The 23,464-nt window shown below is 44.8% G+C and overlaps 3 protein-coding genes across 10 annotated transcripts in view; 2 read left to right on the plus strand and 1 right to left on the minus strand.

Moving 5' to 3' along the window:
• Positions 1-237: 237 nt before the first annotated feature.
• On the plus strand, positions 238-14,335 carry cep295 (centrosomal protein 295). Of its 7 annotated transcripts, XM_043259297.1 has the most exons (31): positions 239-449; positions 1,108-1,308; positions 1,923-2,047; positions 2,143-2,236; positions 2,315-2,425; positions 2,701-2,841; positions 2,914-3,097; positions 3,545-3,694; positions 3,767-4,018; positions 4,814-4,947; positions 6,208-6,345; positions 6,608-6,675; positions 6,751-6,910; positions 7,265-7,420; positions 7,602-7,755; positions 8,316-8,453; positions 8,534-8,692; positions 9,273-9,301; positions 9,666-9,759; positions 9,850-10,029; positions 10,399-10,473; positions 11,365-11,462; positions 11,535-11,790; positions 11,927-12,019; positions 12,578-12,837; positions 12,910-13,050; positions 13,130-13,205; positions 13,294-13,476; positions 13,674-13,746; positions 13,855-13,954; positions 14,180-14,335. In XM_043259297.1, the coding sequence occupies exons 1-31, from the start codon at positions 357-359 to the stop codon at positions 14,216-14,218; spliced, it is 4,155 nt and encodes a 1,384-aa protein (XP_043115232.1). In that variant the 5' UTR covers positions 239-356; the 3' UTR covers positions 14,219-14,335. The 7 variants fall into 7 exon arrangements, with proteins under 7 accessions (XP_043115234.1, XP_043115232.1, XP_043115228.1 ...); XM_043259293.1 differs by having other exon boundaries at positions 12,578-13,050; XM_043259296.1 differs by having other exon boundaries at positions 4,814-4,926; positions 12,578-13,050.
• Positions 14,336-16,000: 1,665 nt separating this feature from the next.
• On the plus strand, positions 16,001-20,513 carry psph (phosphoserine phosphatase). The gene is made up of 6 exons (XM_043259181.1): positions 16,001-16,882; positions 17,211-17,358; positions 18,088-18,222; positions 19,076-19,221; positions 19,295-19,443; positions 20,147-20,513. Exons 2-6 carry the CDS (start codon positions 17,219-17,221, stop codon positions 20,255-20,257), a joined length of 681 nt encoding a protein of 226 aa, XP_043115116.1. The 5' UTR covers positions 16,001-16,882; positions 17,211-17,218; the 3' UTR covers positions 20,258-20,513.
• Positions 20,514-20,553: 40 nt separating this feature from the next.
• Positions 20,554-23,464, minus strand: part of nipsnap2 (nipsnap homolog 2) — a 5,889-nt gene continuing 2,978 nt past the window's right edge. Inside the window, exons 6-11 of one of the 2 annotated variants that reach the window (XR_006252682.1) lie at positions 23,284-23,424; positions 23,160-23,191; positions 22,578-22,672; positions 22,295-22,378; positions 21,170-21,358; positions 20,554-20,699 (exon numbers count right to left, since the gene is read on the minus strand). Coding sequence is in view for 1 of the 2 variants with exons in the window: in XM_043259180.1 (XP_043115115.1) it covers positions 21,294-21,358; positions 22,295-22,378; positions 22,578-22,672; positions 23,160-23,191; positions 23,284-23,424 (417 nt within the window). In the remaining variant the exon portion in view is untranslated. Of the gene's footprint in view, positions 21,359-22,294; positions 22,379-22,577; positions 22,673-23,159; positions 23,192-23,283; positions 23,425-23,464 lie in introns of both variants that reach the window. The other variant, XM_043259180.1, reaches the window with a different exon arrangement.

The following is a 23,464-nucleotide window of genomic DNA, read 5'->3' on the forward strand; positions in this document are numbered from 1 at the left end:
ATTTTAATGACAATAATTAACATTCACCATATTTTTGGTCATTTTAAACATCACGATTAAAGAATCTCACCCATTGGCATGATTTTATCTTTTTAATTTATGAATTTATGTCGTTTTTATTTGTAAGAAAACTTATACTTTATCTCCCTCGTACGTGATAATTTTAAGCGCATGAACAAATGAATAATTCTACGTAACAGCGCGCGCCGTTCCGCGGGTGTTTTAAACAGCGGAAGTGACGCAGTCGCGCAGAAGAAGAAGCCGTTGGAGTTAGTTTTGTTGACATGGAGCCGCTCGAAGAGAAGCGTGAGCGTCCAGTGAAGCCCGTCGATGAAGCGTGAAGTTACTCGACAGAAATGAGGGGTAAAGTGCTGCGGCTGAGCCCGAATGAGGAGGCGCAGCTGCTGAGAGAGGAGCAGGACCGGAGGAGGAAAGCGCGCCTGAGGCAGGTCAGACTCGAGCCCAGCGGCCCCTCATGATGAAGATCTGAGCACGCGTTCATCCTTACACCTCAACAGCGCTTTTTATTGTTGTTTATTATGCCTTTTTAAAACAGTTCGGTCAACCTCAAGTAGTGTTAAAAGTGTTATACATTAAATAAAGAAACATTCACTACCTTCACTTCTGCTCACCAAGCCAGATCCCAAAATTTTGCTGTTTTTTTACTATTAAATGAACAGTTTTGAGTATTTTGTTTTAAATATAATTTATTCTTATGGTTTCGAAGCTGAATTTTTAAGTCACATGGTTCTTCAGAAATCTTTGTAATATTCTGATTTGCTGCTGAAAACATTTATTTGTGAGCAGAATATTTCAACCTCCTTTGAATAGAAAGTTCAGAAGAACATCATTGATCCCAAAAAGTAATCTCTTGTAAAATTATAAGTGTCTTAATCATCTCTTTTGATCAATTTCAAGCATCCTTACTAAATCATTTCTTTCCCACCAAAAAGGTGTTGATTATTTAGTCGCAAAAAAATGATTGAACTGTTTTAAATATTGATGATGATGATATTCTCAAGCAGCAAATTAGCATATAGGAATGATTTCTGAAGGATCACTTCTTTCTGGTAGTGTAAGTATGCGCTGTGTGTGTGTGTGTGTCAGGTGCGGGAGCAGGAGCGCTTCATCGCCCGTCAGGTGCGCAGGCAGGTGCAGGAGCGCAGACAGCAGCAGCTGCAGACGCTCGCAGACTCCCTGCAGCTGGAGTGGAAGCAGCAGCAGACGCTCAGAATACAGGCCTTATCCTCACACTACCAGCTGAGCCTGAGCTCGCTCGGACACGGACACCGCAGCGCGCAGGAGAACGTGAGTCAGACCTTCAACACCGACGAGTCTGTCTGCTGTACCTGCTTTAGATGAACCTTTTTTTTTCCTCACATAAAGTTGAAAAAAAGCTGAAAATGTGCTCATCCTCAGATCTCAAATCAGTTTGTTCAGATTTGGAGAAATGTGTCTCTGCAATGGATGAGAATGGGTGCCGTCAGAATAAGAGTCTGATAGAACATCAGAGTAATCCACAACACCCCAGTCCAGCAGTTAACATCTGGAGAAGACAGAAGATCAAACTAATCCGGCGTTGAGATGGTTTTAACTGAAACAAGAGTCTATCTGTGGCTCTTCTGACAGTGGAAGAAATCTGCACAGATCAAGCAACTCAAAACTAGTTGTTGTTATGGCATATAAATTCATATTTTAAATATGAAGAATGTCTTAATGCCGCATGAGTTTGATCTCCAGTCTTCTCCAGATGTTAACTAATGGCCTTGGGACGCTGTGGATTATTGCGACGTTGTTATCAGCTGTTTGACGGCACCCATTCACTGCAGAGGAGCTGTTTTGGGGTGCGCTGTTCTCTAAGCTGTTGTGTGTGTGTGTGTGTGTGTGTGTGTGTGTGTGTGTGTGTGTGTGTGTGTGTGTAGGAGCCGGACGTGGAGGCGCTGGCTCAGAGGAGCGTGGAGAGGCAGGAGCGTGCGGAGGAGAGACATCGAGAGGCTCTGAGGGAGCTCGGCGTCCGCAGACACGAGGAGGAGCAGCAGCAGCGCCGGTCAGCACACACACACACACACACAGTCAGAACCTCCTTGCATGCACGCTGCGTGATGATGATGATGTGTAAGCTGTAGTTGGTCGTGGTAACAGGCCCATTGAAGCGCGGAGGAAAGCTCTGCTGGAGGAGAAGAGGAGGGCTGAGAGAGTGGCCAGTCTCCCGCCGCCTCCTCCCGACCCGGTGGAGGTACAGCCTGCTCTCCTCCTCCATCATCTGGTACGGAGCGCTCCGCCTGTGTCATGACTCTGGTGTTTCTTTTCTCAGAGCATCGGGAGGAAGACGCCTCGTCCGCTGAGGCCAGCAGCAGCAGAGCGCTTCTCTCTCACTCACGATCACATGACCGCTGTGGCCCGAGAGAGCGACGCCGAGCAGCAGGTACATGCATGAACAAGAAAAATACACTGAGCTAGCTTTATAGCCAGGTAGATTCAAAATGTATTCATTTATGTGCCAAGCATGACAAAATATTACTATAAGCAGCAATGTTCACATGCACGGTTATTTTATTAAAGGGGAAGACCCTACTTAGTGCATGTTTTGCAAGATTCCCCTTATAGTCAACCTTAGCTTGTAACTGAGATAACTACCAGCAAAGCTCAGAATCAGTTCTGGAGTGACTGAAGAGAGTGCTGGTGTGTGTTGTGTCTCAGCTGAGCGCTCCGCAGGCCGCGGCTCTGGAGGGACGGCGTCTGGAGGAGCTCCAGCGGGAGGAGGCTCGTGAGCGGCGGTGGCGGCTGGACAGAGCTCGGCTCAGAGGAAGCCAGGCGCTGAGGAGAGAGCAGCACACACAGGTAGAGCTGTGACCGAGGGGGCCGCAGCGAGCGCCGCAGGACTCTGACGCGTGTGTTTCTCTGCGTCTGCAGGACCGAGCTCGGCTGCTCTGTGAGCTGGAGCGTCTGCAGCAGGCCCATCTGCTCCGCCGCAGACAGACAGTGAGCAGCGTCCCGCCGCAGGTCTTCCAGCCGCTCTGCAGGCAGCAGGAGCTACGAGACGAGCAGCAGCGGGAGCTGGAGATCGCCTTTCAGGACGCCTACACAGAGGAGCGCAGTACGTGAAATCAATTCAGCTAAAAATGGTTTGCTGTGGTGTCAGCAGGAAATACCAGTTTACATTCATTTATCCCTTAATTGCAATGAATCCAGTGAGATCATCATCATCATCATCATCATCATCATCAGTCTGTCTGAAATAACATGAAAAAACAGAAAAAAGACCTGTCTCCGAGACGCTTTGAGAAAGATGGCTGCAAAGCTCCTGAGAAACTCTGCTCGAGATCACGGAGGACAGGAGGATGCTCATAATGTTGATTTCATTCAGTTAGAAGTTAATTGATAAAGAAACCCGTTTGACATGTCTTTAAACGGTCTAAAACTTTATCATTTCTATTGCTATGGGTTCTACCGATTAACATGCATAACGTTGGAGTGAGTTGTCCTCTCTGCTCAAGACATTTGTTGTTGTTCTCAACTTTCTCCATCTTGTGATCTTCTCCAGAGGTCAAAGGTGACTTGGTGCTTCAGCTCGTACCTGACCCTCTTCCTCCTCCGTCTGCTGCTAGTCACGATGAGGAGCTGGACGTGACCCTTGACCCTGAGTGTGCTCCTGAAGGGGAGGAGCCAGAGACCCCCATCGCTGAAACCCCAGGTGGGCAGCCAATCAGAGAGCAGCGTGTCACCTGATGGACGGCAGTCAAACTCAAAGCTTCAGTGATTGTAGTTAGTTGTGTTTCAGCAGCGTCTCCTCGGGCTGATGGGAGCAGACGGGCCCTGAGCAGACTGCTGGAACGCATCCGGAGGCAGAGAGACCGGAGGACCGGTCAGCTGACCACGGAGACGCCGGGGACGTCACATGACGCTGACGCTCAGGAGGAAGCCTCGAGTGTTGAGACGGGATCTTTAAGTAGCCAGGAAAAAGAATCAGGAGTCAGTTTAGAGGAGCAGACGCCCAGCACTACACACACCGAGGATGGTAAAGATTCAGCTCACGCACACACACACACACACACACACACACACACACACACGTTTAGACACGGATCGATTACCAGTCTGACGATGAATCATGAGAACATTCCTGCTGGTTAGTGTTACCGTTTCATGACTCGGGATAAATAAACACTATCCAGCATAAAGCAGAGTTTCAGTATCAGCACACACACAGCAGTTAGGTTTTGTTTGAAAACATGAAGGAAAGCTGCAGGTGCTAAGGGAAAATGAAAATATAAATACTTTTAGTGAACATTCCCTTTGAAGGATCTGACTTAAGAAAAGATTGGATGGCATTTTGTTTTCTGCTGTAGTTCAGCGCCACCTGCTGTCAGAGACTGGATCTGCTCTCTCTCTTTCACATGACTGATCACTGATCGTTTCGGTCATTATAATCGTGATAAGAAATTATTTTTACGTTTCCACACACACACGCGTCTGTTCATTATGTGCTTAGACTATCCACAATATACAGTGATTCTGCTGATGAAGGACGCTATGAAATGTTGTAGCAGTTTAAAGGCAGAAACGTGTCGTAGCATCGATATACAAACAATTAAAAACAGCCTGAAGGGCATCTTACTGCATGATCATTTTGTGCTTAAACTCCCTCTTAAAGTGTGAATTACTTCTACATTTAGTCATTTTGTAGTCTCTTATCCAAAGTGACATGCAAAAGCGTGTTACATATAATTCTTTTTTTTTTTATATATATATATATATATATATATATGTGTGTGTGGGGATTCTTAAGATGTTCTGCTGTCTGGTTCCTCAGCTCCTGATGTAAGTGATGAAGCGGTGGTGGCAGGAAGTCTTCCGGCGCTGGAGGACCGGGTTCATCTGCTGCCTGAGAGTGAGAGGAGAGCAGACACGGACCAGCCGGACCCCGTGAGTCAGACCTCACTGTCGGTGTGTATCGTACGGGACACAAACACACTTCATTCAGTATTGATCGTTGAGAGCATGTTCAAGCGCTGAGCTGTGAGGAGTCTGATGTTCCTGAAGTGCTTGTGAAACAAGTGCCCTGTGAGGACGTCTACACTTGAACTGAGCTCAGACAGCACAGAAATATCAAAATTAAAAAAATGAATAATGCTTTAACACACATTTATTTAAATATTCAGCACAGCTGTTGTCTTTGATCTTATGTGTAGAGTAAGGATAAAGGAACCTCAGATACTTTGATTTCCTGAGAAACAGACAGTGCAAACATACAGACATCTTCAAGACGCCCCACAGAGTGCAGGTGTAGGAAACTACCTTCCCATTTGGTTCTTTCTGAAAGCCTCCCCATCTTTCCTTCCTCTCAGTTCATTCACACTGGTGTTTTCACGAAGCAAGCTAACGGTCATGTCTAGTATCATCTGAAATGTCTCAGTGTGACTGGTACAATAGTCTTATTTCTACAGAAGTAAACTTAACAGTAACAAAGTTGTGAAGATTTCCTAGATATTTTACGTATTTTATTGGGTGTGCCCTCTCCAAGGGTTACCTTCTGTCCCACTGAGGTGTGAACTACTGAAGTCTGACGCCGGGTTAGTGTGACTTCCAGTTCCTGGTGCTCTCCTTCATGTGAGGAGATGTTTCATCTGGGTTTGGTAGTTAAAGGGATGTAGTGAAAGGGTCAGGGGTCAGGGTGATTCTGTCTCTACACTTCAGACGATGTATTTCCTACGGTCAGGTGTGCTCCTTTTACTCTTAGATTATGGTCTGAGAACCTGATGTTTTGTATAACTATGATGTGTTTGAATTGGGATGATAGATATTTACCTGACTGATAATAAATAGTTACGTTTGGTCTTATTCTGTTTCACTCTGCAGTTGCTGACTTTAGTAGATTAAGACGTGTGCACCCGACTGAACGAGTTAACTAGAGCAACCAGGACTGTTGATCAGTGTTTTAGAATGGATAAAAATCTGATTTAATGCAAGTTAATCATGAGTTAACTCATGAGTCTTGTGATTTATTTTATTTATTTATTTTTTTTTGCAATTCAATATTTTAATCAATTGACAGCCCTCAAATAGATCTCAAAGTCATTTGATTAGTAATATGCATTGCTAAGAATTTTATTTGGAAAACTTGGTGCTTTTTTCTTTTTTTTTGGCGTATGTTTGCTCTGACGTTTGTGTGTGTGTGTGTGTGTGTGATCTGTGGACTGTCTGCAGGCGGAGGCTCTGTGGAGACAGCAGCAGGAGCAGCTCGCTCTGCTGGAGGAGCTGGAGCAGAAGCGGCGTGAGCTGGAGCAGCGCTGGAGAGACTGTCAGCTGAGCACAGAGGTGTCCTCGCCAGACGCCAAGGATGAGGTGAAACCATAGACCATTCAGAGCACCTTCGTAGTGATAGACAAACACTGGTAACAAGTGAAGAGGAATGAGTCAGATCCTTGGAATAAGAGGAAATGGATCGGAATGAAAGTCGTTTGTAGAATACTGTTTTCACAGGCACCATAAATGAAGACGTGTAAACTATACATCTACATAATATTTTGATATATTTCATATATTGATAATGACAGTCATGTTCTTTAAATGACAGGAATGATCATGTTTGTGTGCGTGTTTGTAGGTCAGTCTGGATGTCACACACACGCAGAGACTCCATCAGTACCAGCAGAGACTCCTGGAGCAGAACAGGTCCGTCTGAAACACTGCAGCAGTGATGCATCAGGTGTGTGTGTGTGCGTGTGACACGTCTGCTCTTCTCCACAGGCTTCATAAGAAGTGTGTCGAGGAAGCTCGTCGGCGGCTGGAGGAGTACCAGCACACTCTGAGGTTACGGCAGGCCATGGGCAGCACGTCTGCTCCTCTGGTTCTCTGTGCTGGAAAACCTCCTGACTCTCAGCTTCCATCCCGCTCTGCTCAGACGCAGGTTAGGAGGCAAAACAAGTCAATGAAATGTAATGAAGTTATGAACTGGGTGAATATATGTGAAATGCTACGAAAGCACTGCATTTGAACTCATTTTAGGTGCACAGTCTGAGCTAAAAGTTGCATGTACATGTTTCGTCTCTGAGAGCATCACAGACGTCTTACTGACAAATCTAATCAACTTTTAGGTCACATTACATCATTTTAATGATTTGCGTGTGAAATTGAGCTTTTATGGAGGAATGCGAGCGCACCGTTAGAAAGGATCATTTTTCGTCAGAGGCTTGACTCTGAACCGGTCCTGTATGGAGTCCTCGTCACACACAGACCTCACAGCTTGTGTTCTCCTCCGCAGCCTCTCCTCAGTCCTCCAGACTCCTCCGGCTCGGGACAGGGAGACCAGGAGCTTCCTCTTCCTCCCCCTGCTGTGGTCCTGGAGCTCCTGTGCAGCCAGAAGAGCGACGCCGAGTCCAGCGGGTCAGCGCTTCAGAGAGAGACTGCAGACAGACAGGTACACCTCACCTGACACACACCTTTAAGATCAAGCTGTTTCTGCCCCACAGAGTTCACTAGTGAGAGAGTTTATAAATGTGTGTGAATTCATTCTTCAAGAACAGTTTTTGTTTCAAACAAGTTTTTTTTTTTTTTTTTTTTTTAAGCTGTGTTTCTGTAAAGAGCTGTTTTTCTGTCAGGGTCCCGCGTCCTGCTCTACTGATGTTCAGACACACCAGATGATTTTGAACACTTTGCTGAATGCCATGGAGGAGGCTAGCGATCCCGTCGAGCCTCGGCCGGCCCCCAGCCAGCGGGACGGTGTCCTGATCCCCACAGCGGTCCTCTCAGACGGTGAACAGAGCTCAGGCTCGCCGCTAGGCTTTAAATAACAAAGACATAACGTTACAAAAGATTTATTTATTTTAGATAAATGCTGTTCTTCTGAACTTGGTTAGACATAATTTGATTCTGCTGTTTTCAATAATAATAATATGTCATGGGAATAAATAACATTTTTAAAAATGTATTTAAAATACTAAAAATGTTACTCTCTTTACTTTTGACTGGTAGTGCATATAATAGTGTTTCATTTTTTAATCGAAATTCTCTTCTGGCTTTTTTCTAGCTAGCTGAGGTAAATGTAACATTAAATCACATTATTTACATTCATTTGGTGCTTTAACTCATCGTAATGAGGAAGAGATCCGTTACACAACATTAAAGAGCACCAAAAACACTGTTGTTTTCAGTTTGTGCACAGAACTATTAGTGATATGATGTTTAGGCATCAACAAAAGATCTTGATTTTTAAGAATTGATATTGATGTAATAATGAAGATGAACTAAAATTAACAAAAAAAAAAACGATAGCCAGTACTCGCACTAATGGTGTCAGACGTATCTTGATCCAGCCCCAGTGCATCGTGGGAGAGTTAAGCCGCCCGTGTCTCGTCCTCCCGCCCGATTAGCCTTCTTACGGCAGATGGAGCAGCATGAGCTCAGTGCTATACAGGAAGTGGACTCCCCGGTCAACATCAGTCTGGACACAGGTACACCCTTCCCCTGTTGTCCTCCTTCAGAGCGTCTGAGCTCACGTGACCGGTCTGTGCTCTGTGATTGGCTCCTGCAGAGCTGCAGTCGGCTGACGTGAGCGAGTCCAGCAGCGCGTCCCTGCCCGCCGTCTCCTCTGAAGACGGTCACAGCGCGGGTCAGAGGTCACAGGTCACGGGCAGAATCAGCCGCATGTCCTGGAGAGAAACGCTCCTGTGTGACTCCTCGGCCTCAGCCAGTAAGATCCTCAGAATACAGCTGTGTGAAGCTCTTTATATTAATAATCCCGAGACTCCAGGATGCTTTCAGGAAAGAGCTGAGAGATGGATCAGACTCGTACTCTGTTATACTGGAAGTCTCATAAAACATTGTGTGGAAATGGTGCATCATTCACAAATGAGTGAAAGAGAACGAAATCATCAGCTCCTGATAAACTGACACTAAATATAATCATTTTCATTTGATGTGTCTCGAAGCAAGCAGCTGCTGTTTTAAACCGTTATACAGAAATACTTTAACACTCTCAGACCTTTCAGAAGCGAATTGAGATTCACTGCTGGTTAAATTTAGTATTTTTTTGTGTGTATGATGGAATTTATTCAGCAGGTGTTTCCATTTGTGTGTTAGCATATTAATAAGTTTATCCTACTCAAATTTGTGCATAAGTGTGTGCCCTTTAAAAAAAAAAATTGATATAAAAAGTAGGTGCCGTTTGAGTCAGACAGGCTTCCTCTCAGTTATATCTTGATCTATACTACAGTCAAATCAGTGTGTTTGGTTTCAGTAACCCGTGTCTCTGGTTGGTCTTGTTCTCTTAGGTCCGTCCGGCGTCAATCACCTGCGAGAGGTAAGACTGTGTTCTCTCTGACGGTGATCTGATCATGTGACACTCAGGACCGCTCTGACGGCTCATCTGAGGTCCACAGCTGTGTGTGGATCAGTGATGAAAACTAGCCAAATCTGAGCGTGCTGCCACACCACTGATTATGCTAGAGAAGCTGTGTGTGTGTCTGTGTGTCTGTCTGTCTCTGTGTGTGTGTGTGTGTGTGTGTGTGTGTCCGAGCAATGATGACAGTGTTTTGCACCTGAAGTACATGTGAGTAGCTCACGTATGTTAATGAAGGTCTCTACACTTGAGCTGAGCTCAGCAGATGGTGTTTCAGTGTGTGTTTGTAGTCACGCTGTATTAAACCACTCTGTTTGTCTGCTAGCGCCCTGCTGCTGATCCAGACTATCTCTCGTCCACTACGATCTCCACAGGAAGCTACTCCACTAGTGACCACGAGCCCAGTTGCGTCGTCTCCGGTGTGTCTGATCGCTCTGAGCTCGTTCTGAAGATGAGATCCATCTGTTTGTGGAGCAGAGCTCATGTCTGCATCTCTTTCTGTCTCCCAGATGCGTCTCATCTGAGCTTGGAGCCTGACGTGTGCAGCCCGTCCCCCAGACCCAGTTCCTGTCACATGACCTCTGACCCGCAGGTCACGAGAGACTCCGTGCAGCAGATCATAGACAGATACGGCGCAGAGCTGAACGCTTCCTTGAGACACACAGGAGAGTCTGCAGCGGAGCCCCGAGGTGCTTTCATTCAGAACGTGGCATAAATCTTTAATATCTTTGCAGGAAATACAAACTTATCAATAAACGTGTTCAGAAACTATATGACTTAAAGTACAACACAAGGAGACTATTATTAACTATAAATGTTCTGTAAAAATGAACAGCAGCTTGCAGACATGAAATATCATACTCTAGTAGTTCTGCATAGATTTTTTTTTTTTAATTTGATTACGCTGCTTTAGATTTTTCTAGTATGTAAATATGTCTGTGTTTGATCGCGTCCCTGGCCTTACACAGCCGTCCTAAATCACTGCGCTCAAGTTAGAAATCAGAGAAACGGCCCAGCCCTCGGTTGAGACAGGATGTGCTCAGGTGTGCTGTGTGCAGGTGCGGCTCAGTCCTGGTCCAGTGTGCTTCAGGAGGAGACTTCAGCTACAACTCTGTCCAGCACAGAGCACTCAGGTGACCACGCTTCCTCTGACCTCCGACCATTAGCTAGCCATACAGACAACTAGCAACACGGTGAAACAGAGATGACAGGGAGCGTACGGAATGAATGAATCTAAGGCGGCCATCTTGTGGGTTTTGGGTCAAGAACTCGAGCATCTCCTGGAGTTTGCTTTGAGAATACAGTCATCAAAAGTCTAAGGCTGCGGTACATTGTCTCCATTTCTAAACACTGCCCCCTAAATGTATATAAACTACAAAGCCCCTGGGTGATGACTTTAAAGCGTGCAGATGAAGTGTTCCCCCATTCCACCAGTCCTGATCTAATCACAATCATCTTGACTTTAAATGCTGAGTACATGTGCTTCACTTTGGTTTATCAGGTGGTTGTATGCAGGGACAGGTGATCAGTAGATCTCTAATCACACAGTAATTCCTCGTATCTTCAGTAGCTGCTGATCAAGTGCCTTCAGGTTATGGTTGTCATAAAACAGAGTTTGATCTAAAGACACCAATGTGTTCCTCGAGTCCTTTCTGGTTCTGTTCTTGATGCTCAGACTTACGGGCTGCTGTAGACTCGAGCAGACAGCGCAAATAAAGAGAACTCGCCACAAGATCGTTTTCACAACAAAAATAAATGTGAATGCTTTTTGAAAGAAGTGCATACTGTATTATATTTGGTGGAAGAATTGCGTTCTAATTCGTTTGAGCAGTAAAGCACCTCCAGTTACAGAATATAAAGGAAGCTCTTCTGCTGACTGTCTGGATTGTTAGTTGCATTATATTTTATGCTTATATTTTCAGTGCAGCAGTGAATCTGAGTCCATATTGGTGATTAATCTTGGTTGTTTGTGATGAGACGCTGTCAGGAGACGAGCACCACTTAGAGCTGTAGTGTTTCTGCAGGTGTCTTCCAGCCGCTTCAGCCTCATCCAGACATAGACTCGTCCTCGTCCTCTTCATCTAGAGATGTTCTGGGAGGTGATGGGAGCACTAGAGTGCAGGTAGTGTGTGTGTGTTTATGATCCTCTGGTCTCTGTGGTGTGTCCGTGCTGATCTCTGCTGGATCCCGTCAGGGCTGGAGCGAGACTGTGCACCGGATCCTGGAGCGGCTCTCCCATCAGCTGTCCCTCTCCGCTCCGTCTCTTCACGATCAGGACACACGCCAGGCGGCCTCTTTCAGTGCGAGGCAGCACCGATCCGGTGAGAGCACACTCTCAAGGGCTGAGGATCAGTCTGAGTCTGGTGAGGCGTCAGATATGAGCCGGTCTCAGGGCTTTGATGAGAGTAGCATCGTCGCCGATGGACCGGAGGAAGACCCTCAGAGCACAGGTGATGATGGGAGTGGGAGTGTGTGTGTGTGTGTGTGTGTCAGTGTCTGACTGATCTTGTGTGTGTGTGTGTGTGTGTGTGTGTGTGTGTCAGTGTCTGACTGATCTTGTGTGTGTGTGTGTGTGTGTGTGTTCAGCTGTAGGAACAGCACTGTTCTTCTCTCCGGTCAGATCGTCCGTCCAGCCGTCACTGATGACTACAGATGATGCTCTGACCGACGCCCCTCGTGGTAAATGACCTCATGAATCCTCAGAGACTCCCGCATCACATTATTCAGGGAAATTAATCCGTTCATATTTGCTATTCTTGATGCTCAGACTTACGGGCAGAAGACCCTGACGACAGCCCAAATAAAGAACACTTTCACACCAAAAATATTATACTCGTCAAAATTAATGTCCATATTATGTATGACAGATCCACAGGTAGTTAGGGCTTTATGATTTCCTCGACGCAGAACAGTTATGAATCAAAGTTATTGATGACACTTAAATCAAATCGTGATATGAATTAGTGTTTGTAGATATTAAGCTGCAAAACGTTTTCTTCATTTTAAATGAATCCTGTATGTCTCTGTTAATGAGTGCATAAATTCATAATTTGTTACATTGTCTTATAGTCTTAGGTTTTGTTTAAATTTAAGATGAGTTTTTTGATTAATAAAATTTAATTTAAAACAGGTGATGAGAAAGAAAAAATGAAATCCAGAAATAGAATTTGGTTACAAAAAAACCCCAACAACCTTAGGGCACTAGTTAGTGTAGCTGATGTATGTTTTCTGTTGTAGACGATGCATCAGGTGTGTTTCTTCCTCTGCCCTCTGACCTCACCACCAATGAGAGCGCAGACTGCTCCGCCGCGCTCTGTGTCCCTCTGGAAGCAGAAGTGTGTGAGTCCCCAGATCAGTCCCTGCAGCGTCTGAGAGCCGACGAGCCGGGGATCTCCACGGACCTGCTGTCTCTTACCCACGAGTCTCTCTGGGCTCCTCTGACTGCTGATGAGAGCCTCGCTCCGCAGGAAGGGCCCGAGCTCTTACGGCGAGCACAGGTTCAGTCTCACCTGATCAACTCTCATCCTGTGTCCGGGCCGGTCTCTCACTGTGGATGTGTCTCTGGTCAGGGGCCGGGTGACCTGAAGGGCATTCTGGAGGAGTCCATCATCTCCTTCATCAGTCTGCCAGAGTCGACACTACAGGACCCCGAGGCCAGCCGCTCGCAGACGCCTGACACAGGAAGTGCTGCACAGGAAGTGGAGGCTGAGGTGTGTGTGCGTGTGTGTGTGCGTGTGTGCGTGCGCTGCTTGTGTGTCACTCAGAGCTAATGAGTGCTGTCTCCCTTAGGACCAATCAGAGAGCTTTACGGTGGAGGACGACAGCCAATCAGAGCAGCCGGAGGCGCCGGTCACCGGAGGAACAGGTGTGTGCAGCTGCTGCTGGACTCATCGAGTGTGTGAGAGTAGTGTGAGCGTCACATGAAACTGTGTGTGTGTGTGTGTGTGTTTCAGTGATGCTGCTGGAGTTTCAGAGCTCCTCTGCTCGTCAGTGTCAGCTCCGGCGGGATCGTCTCGCACAGAGGTCAGCGCTCAGAGCCGCTCAGATCAGAGCCAGACGCCCTGAACCTGGACGAACCACACCGGTCCAGAGAGCGTCCAGAGCCTCGGGACACACCGAGCCCAAACCACACACAGGTGACGAGCCGACGGGAGGCAGACAGTATCTTAAAGATTACCTGTCAAACACAAGGACATCCTGATGCTTTTAGACTGTATTCTGACTCAAAACTAAGCCAGCTAGTAGCAACCTGAAACAGTAATATTATTGTAGATGGTGCATGTGTCACGCATATAAATACACTCGTGTCTCTCACACACACACACACACACAGGGGCCGGGGTGCGGATCTGCTCTGAGGAGCACAGACGCTGTGAGGAGGCAGAGATGTACCGCCGCACACACAGGTGAGCGGTCCGTCGGCTGATGAATGATGGGATATCTCGTGAAGCTCTGTATTGATAAAAGTGCTTTAGAAATAAGTGATTGATTGAAACACATGAACTTCATTTCAGACTGTACAATCAGTTAGAGGAAGTTAAACAGAAGAAGGAGCTGCAGAGCCGTCAGGAATCATACGCTAAAAACCGTGAGAAGGCCAGAGACTTCCAGAGGGTGAGACACACACACACACACACACACACACACACACACTGATCCTTGCCCAGAAGATTCCTCAGGTGATCCACATGGTTTCTGTCAGACCCAGATCATCACTGCAGCTCACATTTAGGTTTCACACACACTCCAGGATCATTATTTGTTTGCTGGATTATAACTGAACACAATCCTTGATATATACACCGTGAGACGTCTTACGTGCCTCTTCATCTTCTGCAGAAGACGCTGGAGAAACTGAGGTCCAAGCTGAACCGCTGATGTGTTTGGAGCCTCGTTTCTGCTGTTTGTTATCAGTTTCAATCAGATTAATGTGACAAGCACCTTTTATTTCTGTGTATGTTGAGTATTTTAATTAAAATGTTATTTTAAATTTAATAGCGTCATCCGTGTGATTGTGAATATAACATCAGGTACTTAAGAACTACTATAACCGCTTCCACTTCCTTTACAGCAGATTAGGGAGTGTTTCTGTAGGATCTCTGCTCTTTCATCCAGTAGAGCAGGTCAGGTGATGTTGGACAAGAACGTCCTCAATCTTTCATTTCAAAGGTGTTGGATGTGATTTAATTTTTCACTCTTATGCATTTAGCAGACTCTCCTGTCCAAAGCGACTTACCTTACATTTAAGTTATCAGCTCTTGCTTTCCCTGGGAATAGTGTTGCAATTAGTAAGATTTTTTTTATTTTTACTTTTAGACATGTGGGTGTTTACTGTTAAAAGTCCAAAATGAAGGAGTACAGACAAGCTAAATAGTCATTTTTAACAGTAGAGAAAATTGACAAAATCTGAAATGTTGCACACAATGCGGGCACACACACACATTTTCTCAGGCTGCATGTAAAATCATGTTAATATAAACATTAAAATGAATAGCCTACATATGCCTATATTTCAGTTTATTTTTGCATCTGAGTGTTGATCGAGTTTTGTTCAGGACGAATAAAATGAGTAGGATGTGACTAGCATTAGAGCAAATAGCAAGGATCTAAATTGTAAAGGAACACTAATTTGCAAGTCAAAACTAGAAACTCATATAATTTGTGCAAAAAAAGGGTTATTAGCAAAATGCTAACTCCCATTACTGAACACAAGCATAAATACACTCAAACATGGGCAAAGTACAAATGAGACGATTGATAAACCATCAGGAAAAGCTTCAGAGAATGAAGCTATGGAAAGAAAGACCGTTATCTGCCTGTAAACCATCAGCTCTGTTTAGAACAGGTCTTTAATCCTAAACCTCTGCTTCGTTTAGTTCAGTGTGTGATACTTGCGTTGCCTTGTGGGTGAGGGTTCAGATGCAGTCTCGGATGAAAGTCTTGATGGTTTGAAGAGCGATGAATTCCTGACTCTGAAGACGTGAGATTCTTCCAAAGTAGAAGATGAAGAGAGCTGAGATCTGAGGATCTTTGGTTGAATGGAGAGTCAAGGCCTTCATCATGTCTGCTTGTTTTTAACCACATCTTTAAAAAAAGAACATCTCCTCTCAAACCCCTTCATTACAGTCATTCTTCACCTCAAAAGATGGCGAATACAACAGCAGGCTTTTTGAAAACGCACATCATTGCTACGGTTCATGGACGCTCCAGAGTGGTGGAAAACCAGGAAACCCTGCTCAGACGTTAAACCTGTTCAGTCCAGTGAAGACCAGCTCCAAACTCACCATCTTCAGTGTGCCAAAAGCACATTTTAAGCTCCTTTTAAAGCTAATTTCATCCAATTGGTCTGCTCCCTACAACATCCGGTGTCCCCGTATTACTCTCTAATAATAATAATAACACATCTGATTGTAATCCTTCAGACATGAGGCTTCTTTGAGATGCTCTCCAGCGCTGTGCTGCTGATAAACACCATATCATTTCAGGTATGAGTAAAATACGGAGAACAACACACTCAAACGTGCTTGCTATTTGATTTCATACGAAATGAGTATTTATTGTCCATTTGTACTTTAATACAAACATGTATTTTATTTTTTATAGAAATATTACAACAGTTACATATCACAAAGATTTCAACTTTAACTTCTTTCCATGGAATTTAAAGAAGAAGAAGGTAATAATAGATATAAACTCACAATTACGTGATATAAACGTAAAACTCTGAGATGTTATACTTGCAATTATTAGAAGAAATATTTGAATGGTGATATATTTGAATCACAGCATATGAAATCTGAATTAAAATAAGCATAGACTGTTTTGGTTGTAAGTCAAAGTCCTGTAGATGTGTGTGTTTTTCTAGATACACCCTGGATTTACAGACAATGAAAACCAGTGCTGGTTGTAAAAACAATATTGCACAAGATCCTTTTAACAGATCGTCTGTCTTGAACCGAAGATCAATGTGGTCTGATGAATGAATGTGTGATTGATCTGAGACAGGATTAACCTCATTCCTCTCATTCCAGCCCCAGTCTCACACACACACACACACTTCCCTCTAACTCTAGCTTTCTAATTTATTGTGTCATTTAAAAAAAAACCTTGTCAAGCTAAATGAAACTCATTATAGCACATCTCTGCTCTTCAGCTGACTTTGATTGCTTCTATCGTCCTGTGTGTGGCTTTGCTTCTGCTAAACGACAGAATATCATCTTAAAAGAATGTATTATTGATTGTGATATAAATGTTGCCGTTATGCCATCTCCCCTGAAGCTCTACTTCGCTGTTGTCGACACTGTTTTGTGAGATGCACGTTTTAATGACATGCTGAACGCGTTCAATGAGGATAATGAAAAGCGCACTCGCGTGAGCCGCACTTCCTGTTTGATCTCGGCCAGGAAACTCCGGACCAATCAGCGCGGCGAGCGGGCGAGCGGGCGAGCTGTGATTGGCTGGCTTCAATGGCGTTCCTGCGGTGATCCTGTCGGTCTCCCGAAGCGCCGCTCCCGTTCAGCTCCCGTTCCGCTCCGCATTCAGGTAACGTCTCGTGCATTCACTGTTTTGGAGAGCGAGCGAGGATTATCTGAAGCGTGCACGAATCCGCCCGCTTCCTGTCGGGAGTGTTTAGTTTAAACGCGTGTGAATCGTGCTCGTGTTTTCTTGCATCACCCGCCTGAGGCTGACGCAACAACTCCCCGTTTGTTCGGATGAACGAACGCTTTACTCGTTAGACCGCTCTCAGACTCGGGTGTGAACGAGCACCGGTCGGCTCTCTCGCTGACGTTTACTGCCGTGTGTGTGTGTGCGCGCGTGCCCGTGTGCGTGTCGCGTTCTTTCTCACGACTGCCTGTTTCCTGTCGCTCAGTGATCACCATGACGACCGCGGCGCAGACGCAGGAGCTCTTCCGGCGCGCGGACGCCGTGTGCTTCGACGTCGACAGCACCGTGATCCGAGAGGAGGGCATCGACGAGCTCGCCAAGTTCTGCGGCGTCGGTGACGCGGTCACGGAGATGTCAGTCCACTGCGTTAAACACGTGTGTGTGTGTGTGTGTGTGTGTGTGTGTGTGTGTGTGTGTGAACTAACTAGTGTGCACTGGTGGGGAAAGTCACTGCGCGTTACAGTGTAGCGTTACTTTACGCGTTACGTTACTTTTTAAATTCACCAAAAAATGAAAACTCTGCCATTAGTTTCTCCATAAAGATCTCCGTTCATCTTCAGAAAACAAGATCTTTTTGATTAAATGTGACAGTAGACCTGAACGTAATCCGAGGGCTTTCTGATTGTGTTCTTGGGTGTTCTCCAGAACGTCAGAAGATGCTAAGAATTGGGTTTATTTTCGTACGTTTATGTTTGAATCGCTGACGTCACGTGAAGTGTTTGATCGACTTCCTGGCTGTGTTTCTGAGCCTTGATCGTGTGAAGATCCAGAGTCTGGTATCAGTGATCAGAAGATGAACGGACATCTCACGGGTCTGGTGACTTTAGTATAGAAAAGTTATTCTTTTACAAATTTAAAAAAGCACTTTTACGGTAAAAGTGAAATGACTGTAGAGTAGAGGACAGTGAAGCTCATCTACTCAGCAATAAGGAGAAATCAAACACGAGTGAATGAGATCATCAAAGGTCTGCAGGAAACACTGCTTGATTATATTTGTCTTATTTGACACATTTGATTAATAAATGCATGTTGATTGATGTTTAGTGTGAGTCTGTCTCTTATTTGTAAATGTGACACTGCAGGACCCGGCGGGCCATGGGCGGCTCCGTCTCGTTCCTGACCGCTCTGAGCGAGCGTCTGTCCATCATCAAGTGCTCAAGGGAGCAAGTCAACAAACTGATCACCGACCATCCTCCTCAGCTGACGCCTGGCATCAAGTACGTCGTCAACTTCCTCTTTTCTGAATGGTGTCTTCATTATTTTACACAGGTTCTAAGGTGCCTTTGATTCTTTTAAAAGTGATTACATTACATTTTTCTGTGGCTACTTTCATGAAATTTACATCAAATACCAGAATAATTCTTAATGCATCACAAAACACGGCTCTTTTTAAATAAAGAGAGCGGCTGCTGCTGGTTTTCTTGGCAGACTTCCATCTCTCTTCATCTCTCAAAGCTCTGTTATAACACAATGAATACATGCACGATGAACCCTAATGAATGAGAACACACAGCGCTGGAAACACGCCTCACAGACCTAACAGACAATCAAATAGAAATAGTTTTTATTGTGTGTTAGTTCTGGCTGCTTATGTGCATTAGAACACTTTTTGTATCTATATTTATGTTTTGATATTTCTATTTTGCGGGAGCACCGTGAATCATATTCTCACAAACACACACACACACACACACGGGTCTCTGTGTATCGTTCTGCTCGTGTCACTGTGTGTGTGTGTGTGTGTGTGTGTGTGCTATATAGTATGTAATGTGCATGGTGTGTTATTATAACATTTACATTAAATACACTACATGCTATAAACTATAACCTTTACTCACTACTACATACTACTACACTATTACACACAACACTATATATACACTATGCATACTACAGGACTTTTACACACCATACTATATATTTTAAACTATATAATGTATACATTTTACACTATATACAGTTCACACTATATACAGCTAAGACTATTAACACTGTGCACTCTGTACTACATTCACTACACACTACCTAGTGCACTCTGTAGTATCGTGTGTCTCTGGTGTGTGTGCTCAGGGAGCTGGTGGAGAAGCTTCATCAGCGTAGCGTCAAGGTCTTCCTCATCTCGGGCGGCTTCCGCTGCATCGTTGAACACGTGGCGTCGCAGCTCCACATTCCTCTCCATCATGTCTACGCCAACCGCCTCAAGTTCTTCTTCAACGGTAAGGACCGCTCCCGCTCCGAGCCGCCGGTGCTAGCTGGAGACTCACGTGTGTGTGTGTGTGTGTGTGTCAGGAGAGTACGCCGGCTTCGACGAGACCCAGCCCACGGCTCAGTCCGGCGGGAAGGGCAGAGTCATCAGTGAGCTGAAGGAGCAGTACGGCTTCCAGAACATCGTGATGATTGGAGACGGAGCCACGGACCTGGAGGCCTGTCCTCCCGCGGTGAGTCTAACAGTAGTGTGTGTGTGTGTGTGTGTGTGTGTGTGTGTGTGTGTGTGTGTCTGTCTGTGTGTGTGTGTGTGTCTGTGTGTGTGTGAGTGTGTGTATATATATATATATATATATATATATATATATATATATATATATATATATATATGCCAATGATCTGTCACTGAGACACTTAAAGTAACTACAGAATATTTAAATTTACTTCATAACAAATTTATGAAGTAAATGTAAATATTCTTTTAGTTAAAAATTAAGAAAAAAGAATTTGCCTGAAGTCTATAAAAAGTTTTTTTTTTTAAAATTGTTAGACTGCGGATCAATATAATTTTTGATAATACCTTAAAAATGAGAGAAACTTTTGACTGCAAGTTTTAGTCTGTTTTTTTTCTGCAAAGATAATTCATGAAGAAATACTTCACAAGATGTGTAATGAAAATTATTAAAAGAAGCTGAATGATGTTTGATAGCTTCAGTCGCAAACATAAAAAGTTTCTAAGAAATATTTAGACATCACACACTATGTATTTTCTTCCTGCCGACTGCAAGCGCTCCTGATCCGTTCCCGTCGGGAGATCATTTCAGAGAGTTATAGTTTTATGTTGTTTAAAAGAAGTCTGGCCCGGTCTGTCATCAGAGCCCTTTCTAATGAAGAGAGGAAGTACAGCAGTGTTTGAGTGAGCCGTCTCTCTTTCAGAGCGCGTTCATCGGCTTCGGGGGGAACGTGGTGCGGCAGCAGGTCAAGGACAAGTCCTCGTGGTACGTCACCAGCTTCGGAGAGCTGCTCAAGGAGCTGGAGAAGATCTAGACGACCGCCAACGTGCTCCGCTTCGTGCCTTTCCTAGGTTCTCCTAACGCACAGTGTTTTTAGAGTTTCTATAGAAGACGGATCTGTTTCCTGTGATGTACGCCTAGTGTTTTAACTGTAATCAATCTCGACTCACACTAACGAGAGAACGCTCTCACTCCTCGCTAATCACCATTATTAAGCTAACAACTGTCCGCGGCAGTATGCATACTTGAAGAAGAGCGTTTTAATACCGGTTAATAAAAAAGTAACAGCTGTCGCGAGTCTTTTCTCCGTGTAAACATGACACAGCGGTGGAACGATCATCTCTGATTTATTACAGTATTGGATTGATTTGAGACATCTCGTGCCGTTGAATCCCGCGGGATCAGTAGACTGAGCATGCTGCGATCACGCAAAAGCGGTTCTGTCGGTGAACAGCTTCATCCAGAAGCTGCAGACGCTTCACAACACAAGAAAGGCATTTAAAAAGCACGTCTATGTGGACACAAACAGAATAAAAATACAGCAACTAAAAAAACAGTTTCTAAACAAAAACAAAAAGTTAATTTTGCCCGCGGTCTCGTCCAGCTCCAGTTTCACAAAAACATGACATCCTCTTTATGTTGGGTTTATATTTACAGCTTATAAATATGCAATAAATACATGAAGAGATTGCGGCACTCGAGCGCGGTTACAGTGCTTTCATACAGTCAATGTTTTCTGATGATATTCAGCTCGGACACATCTCCATTAACTAAGGCATTCATATGCTGTTTGTTTCGAAATATTAAAGATGTATCGCGCACCAAACTAAAAGGGTTTGTACTCTACACTTGTGATAATTCAATGCATCTGATTATTTATTTAACAGACCCAAACCAAACCTAGCAGAACACAACCAGCAGATCTCAGATATGCCTCAAAACTCACAGCAACTTCGGATGATCAGAATGAGTGTGTTGTGTGTGACGTTGATCACGGCAGTGACGGTGTCTGAAGATGCGGTCTGGTCTGGAGCTCAAGGGGACGAGACGTGACGACTGCGATGGAGGCGTTACTGGAGCGGAGACGCTTTGAGCGGGATCATTATCCTGGACTCCATGTGCTGGATGAGCGGCACTGAAAACAACAAAACATAACACCGTCAGCAGACAGCAGACACGAGGAAGATCAAAACCGACTCAAAGTAAGGTTAAACTGCTCTGGTCTACACCGATGTGACTGACTTCAACTCCGAGCTTTAACTTGAGAGTATTCTCATCAAAATTGGAAGGAACTTTAAACAGCTCTTTATTATGTAGCCCTTTTCCAGGTATCTCTCAAAAACAGGCTACTGCCTCGTTATTTCTTCAGCAATTAAGCAGGTATAAAGTGTGCCATCTGTTGCTGTGAACTACATCGTGAGCTCAAAGGATCTCTCCATTCAGGAGAAACAGACAAGTGTTAAATAAAACAGATATCAGGAACAGAGTTTCCAAAACAGTTTGGTACATTCTGAGAGAAAGTGACCACACTGGTGATGAGCAACGAATCTGAAGAAAAACCCTTTCACAACATCCAGCCAAGAGAAGAAGAACACTCTCCTGGAACTAGATGTGTCTACAATCAAGAGAAGACTTCACCAAAACAGAGCGCCTACACCTCAACAGAATGATGGTAAGAGAGAAGTATGAATGCTTGGAACAGCTCATGATCAAAGCAAACAGCATCATCAGAGAAAGATCACGATGTCTTCCAGCGTCTCCGGGTTATAAATGGATGATCTCTTTAAATGCAACGGGTTTTGAGAGATATCAACAAAAAATGTTTTTTTCAATTTAGCAAAGGCGGCATATAATTCAAATGGGTATATCTCTAAAACCATTCATGCTTTGATTTTGATGGTCTCCTCTCATATTGATACCAATATTCTGAAACTGGGGTGAGTGTGACTCATTTAGTTGAATCGGGTCCCCTGAGAACGAGGGACTGCTGACACACGTCCTTGTGGAGAACCTCCTCCTGTTCCTCTGCTCTCCTTTCTGTAGTTTTAAATAATGCTGAATGATTGTGTACCGGTGTAATAGACGACTTCATCCCAGCCCTCGTGCTGCCAGGCGGCGTTCCTCGTGTCCTCTCTGGACTGAAGGTCCTTATACGCTGAAGCACACGAGAAAACAAACATCAGAGCGTAATCATCGTAAGTGTAAGGTATGCTCTGCGCCGTGCTGAGCCAAACATGATAAAACACACACGAGAGATGAGCTGATGCTCTGGAGGACGTCACGTTTGCCTCGTCTGTTTCCCGTGTGTTAATGTGAAGCTGCTCAAGTGTTTCTGGGAGTGTGTTCGTTCTCACCCCAGAGATGATGCACCATGTAGAGGTCTCCGATCTGAGAGAAGAACCCACCCACGGCCTCGCGGTTGTGCTGCCGGTAGCTGATGGCTCTCGCCCTGAGGAAGAGTACATCATCATCATCATCATCATCATCAATCACACAGCTCTTTATCAGCTTTATTTAAAGCCTACTTCAACCTATGATCAAGAAAAGAAGATTTAGGCACTTTAAAGTGCTTTCTGAAGTAAACGCTGTGCACTGTTGATGAACAAAGAAGTCAAGTGATGCCATAAAATACTACTCATGTAGAAGATTTACCAAGAGACAAAACTACATGTCCCATAATTCTCAGCAGCAGCACCACGACAAAACACCATCACATCATAACCACTCCTAAACTCCCAGAGGATCTAAAGATCATAACACTTCTGTATTTGAGAGAAGCTCTGGCACAACACTTGTGCCTTTTAAATGAAAATAAAAGTGTTTGTTGCACTCAATAATGAGCTTAAAAACGTTAAACACGTGCATGTGTGTAAAACAGCGTGCTTTGAGCTGCAGACATGCCTTTAATTCAAAGGTCCACGTTTAATCAGCCTTACCAATAGTTGCCCCATTCAATCATGGTCCCGGGCTGGAAGAAACAAGACAAGCAACAACTGTCATGCACTTCAGAAAGCTGTAGGACCAGTGAGGTGTTCACTGTGATTCTGATCCGTGACTCACTCTCAGCTGATAGGAGCGCAGCTCGTAGATGTTGGGTCCGTCTCGGGGAACCGGCTCGTTCCAGAAGCTGAACTCCAGCAGCAGCTGGTTCCTGCGGGACAGCAGCATCTTCCCTCTCTCGTTCCTGTACTCCAGGAAGTCCTGCTCAACACAGACACGTGATCTGAGAGCACTAGAGAGT

This window comes from Puntigrus tetrazona, chromosome 15, assembly GCF_018831695.1.
Source record: "Puntigrus tetrazona isolate hp1 chromosome 15, ASM1883169v1, whole genome shotgun sequence".
NCBI classification, from domain to species: Eukaryota; Metazoa; Chordata; class Actinopteri; order Cypriniformes; family Cyprinidae; genus Puntigrus; species Puntigrus tetrazona.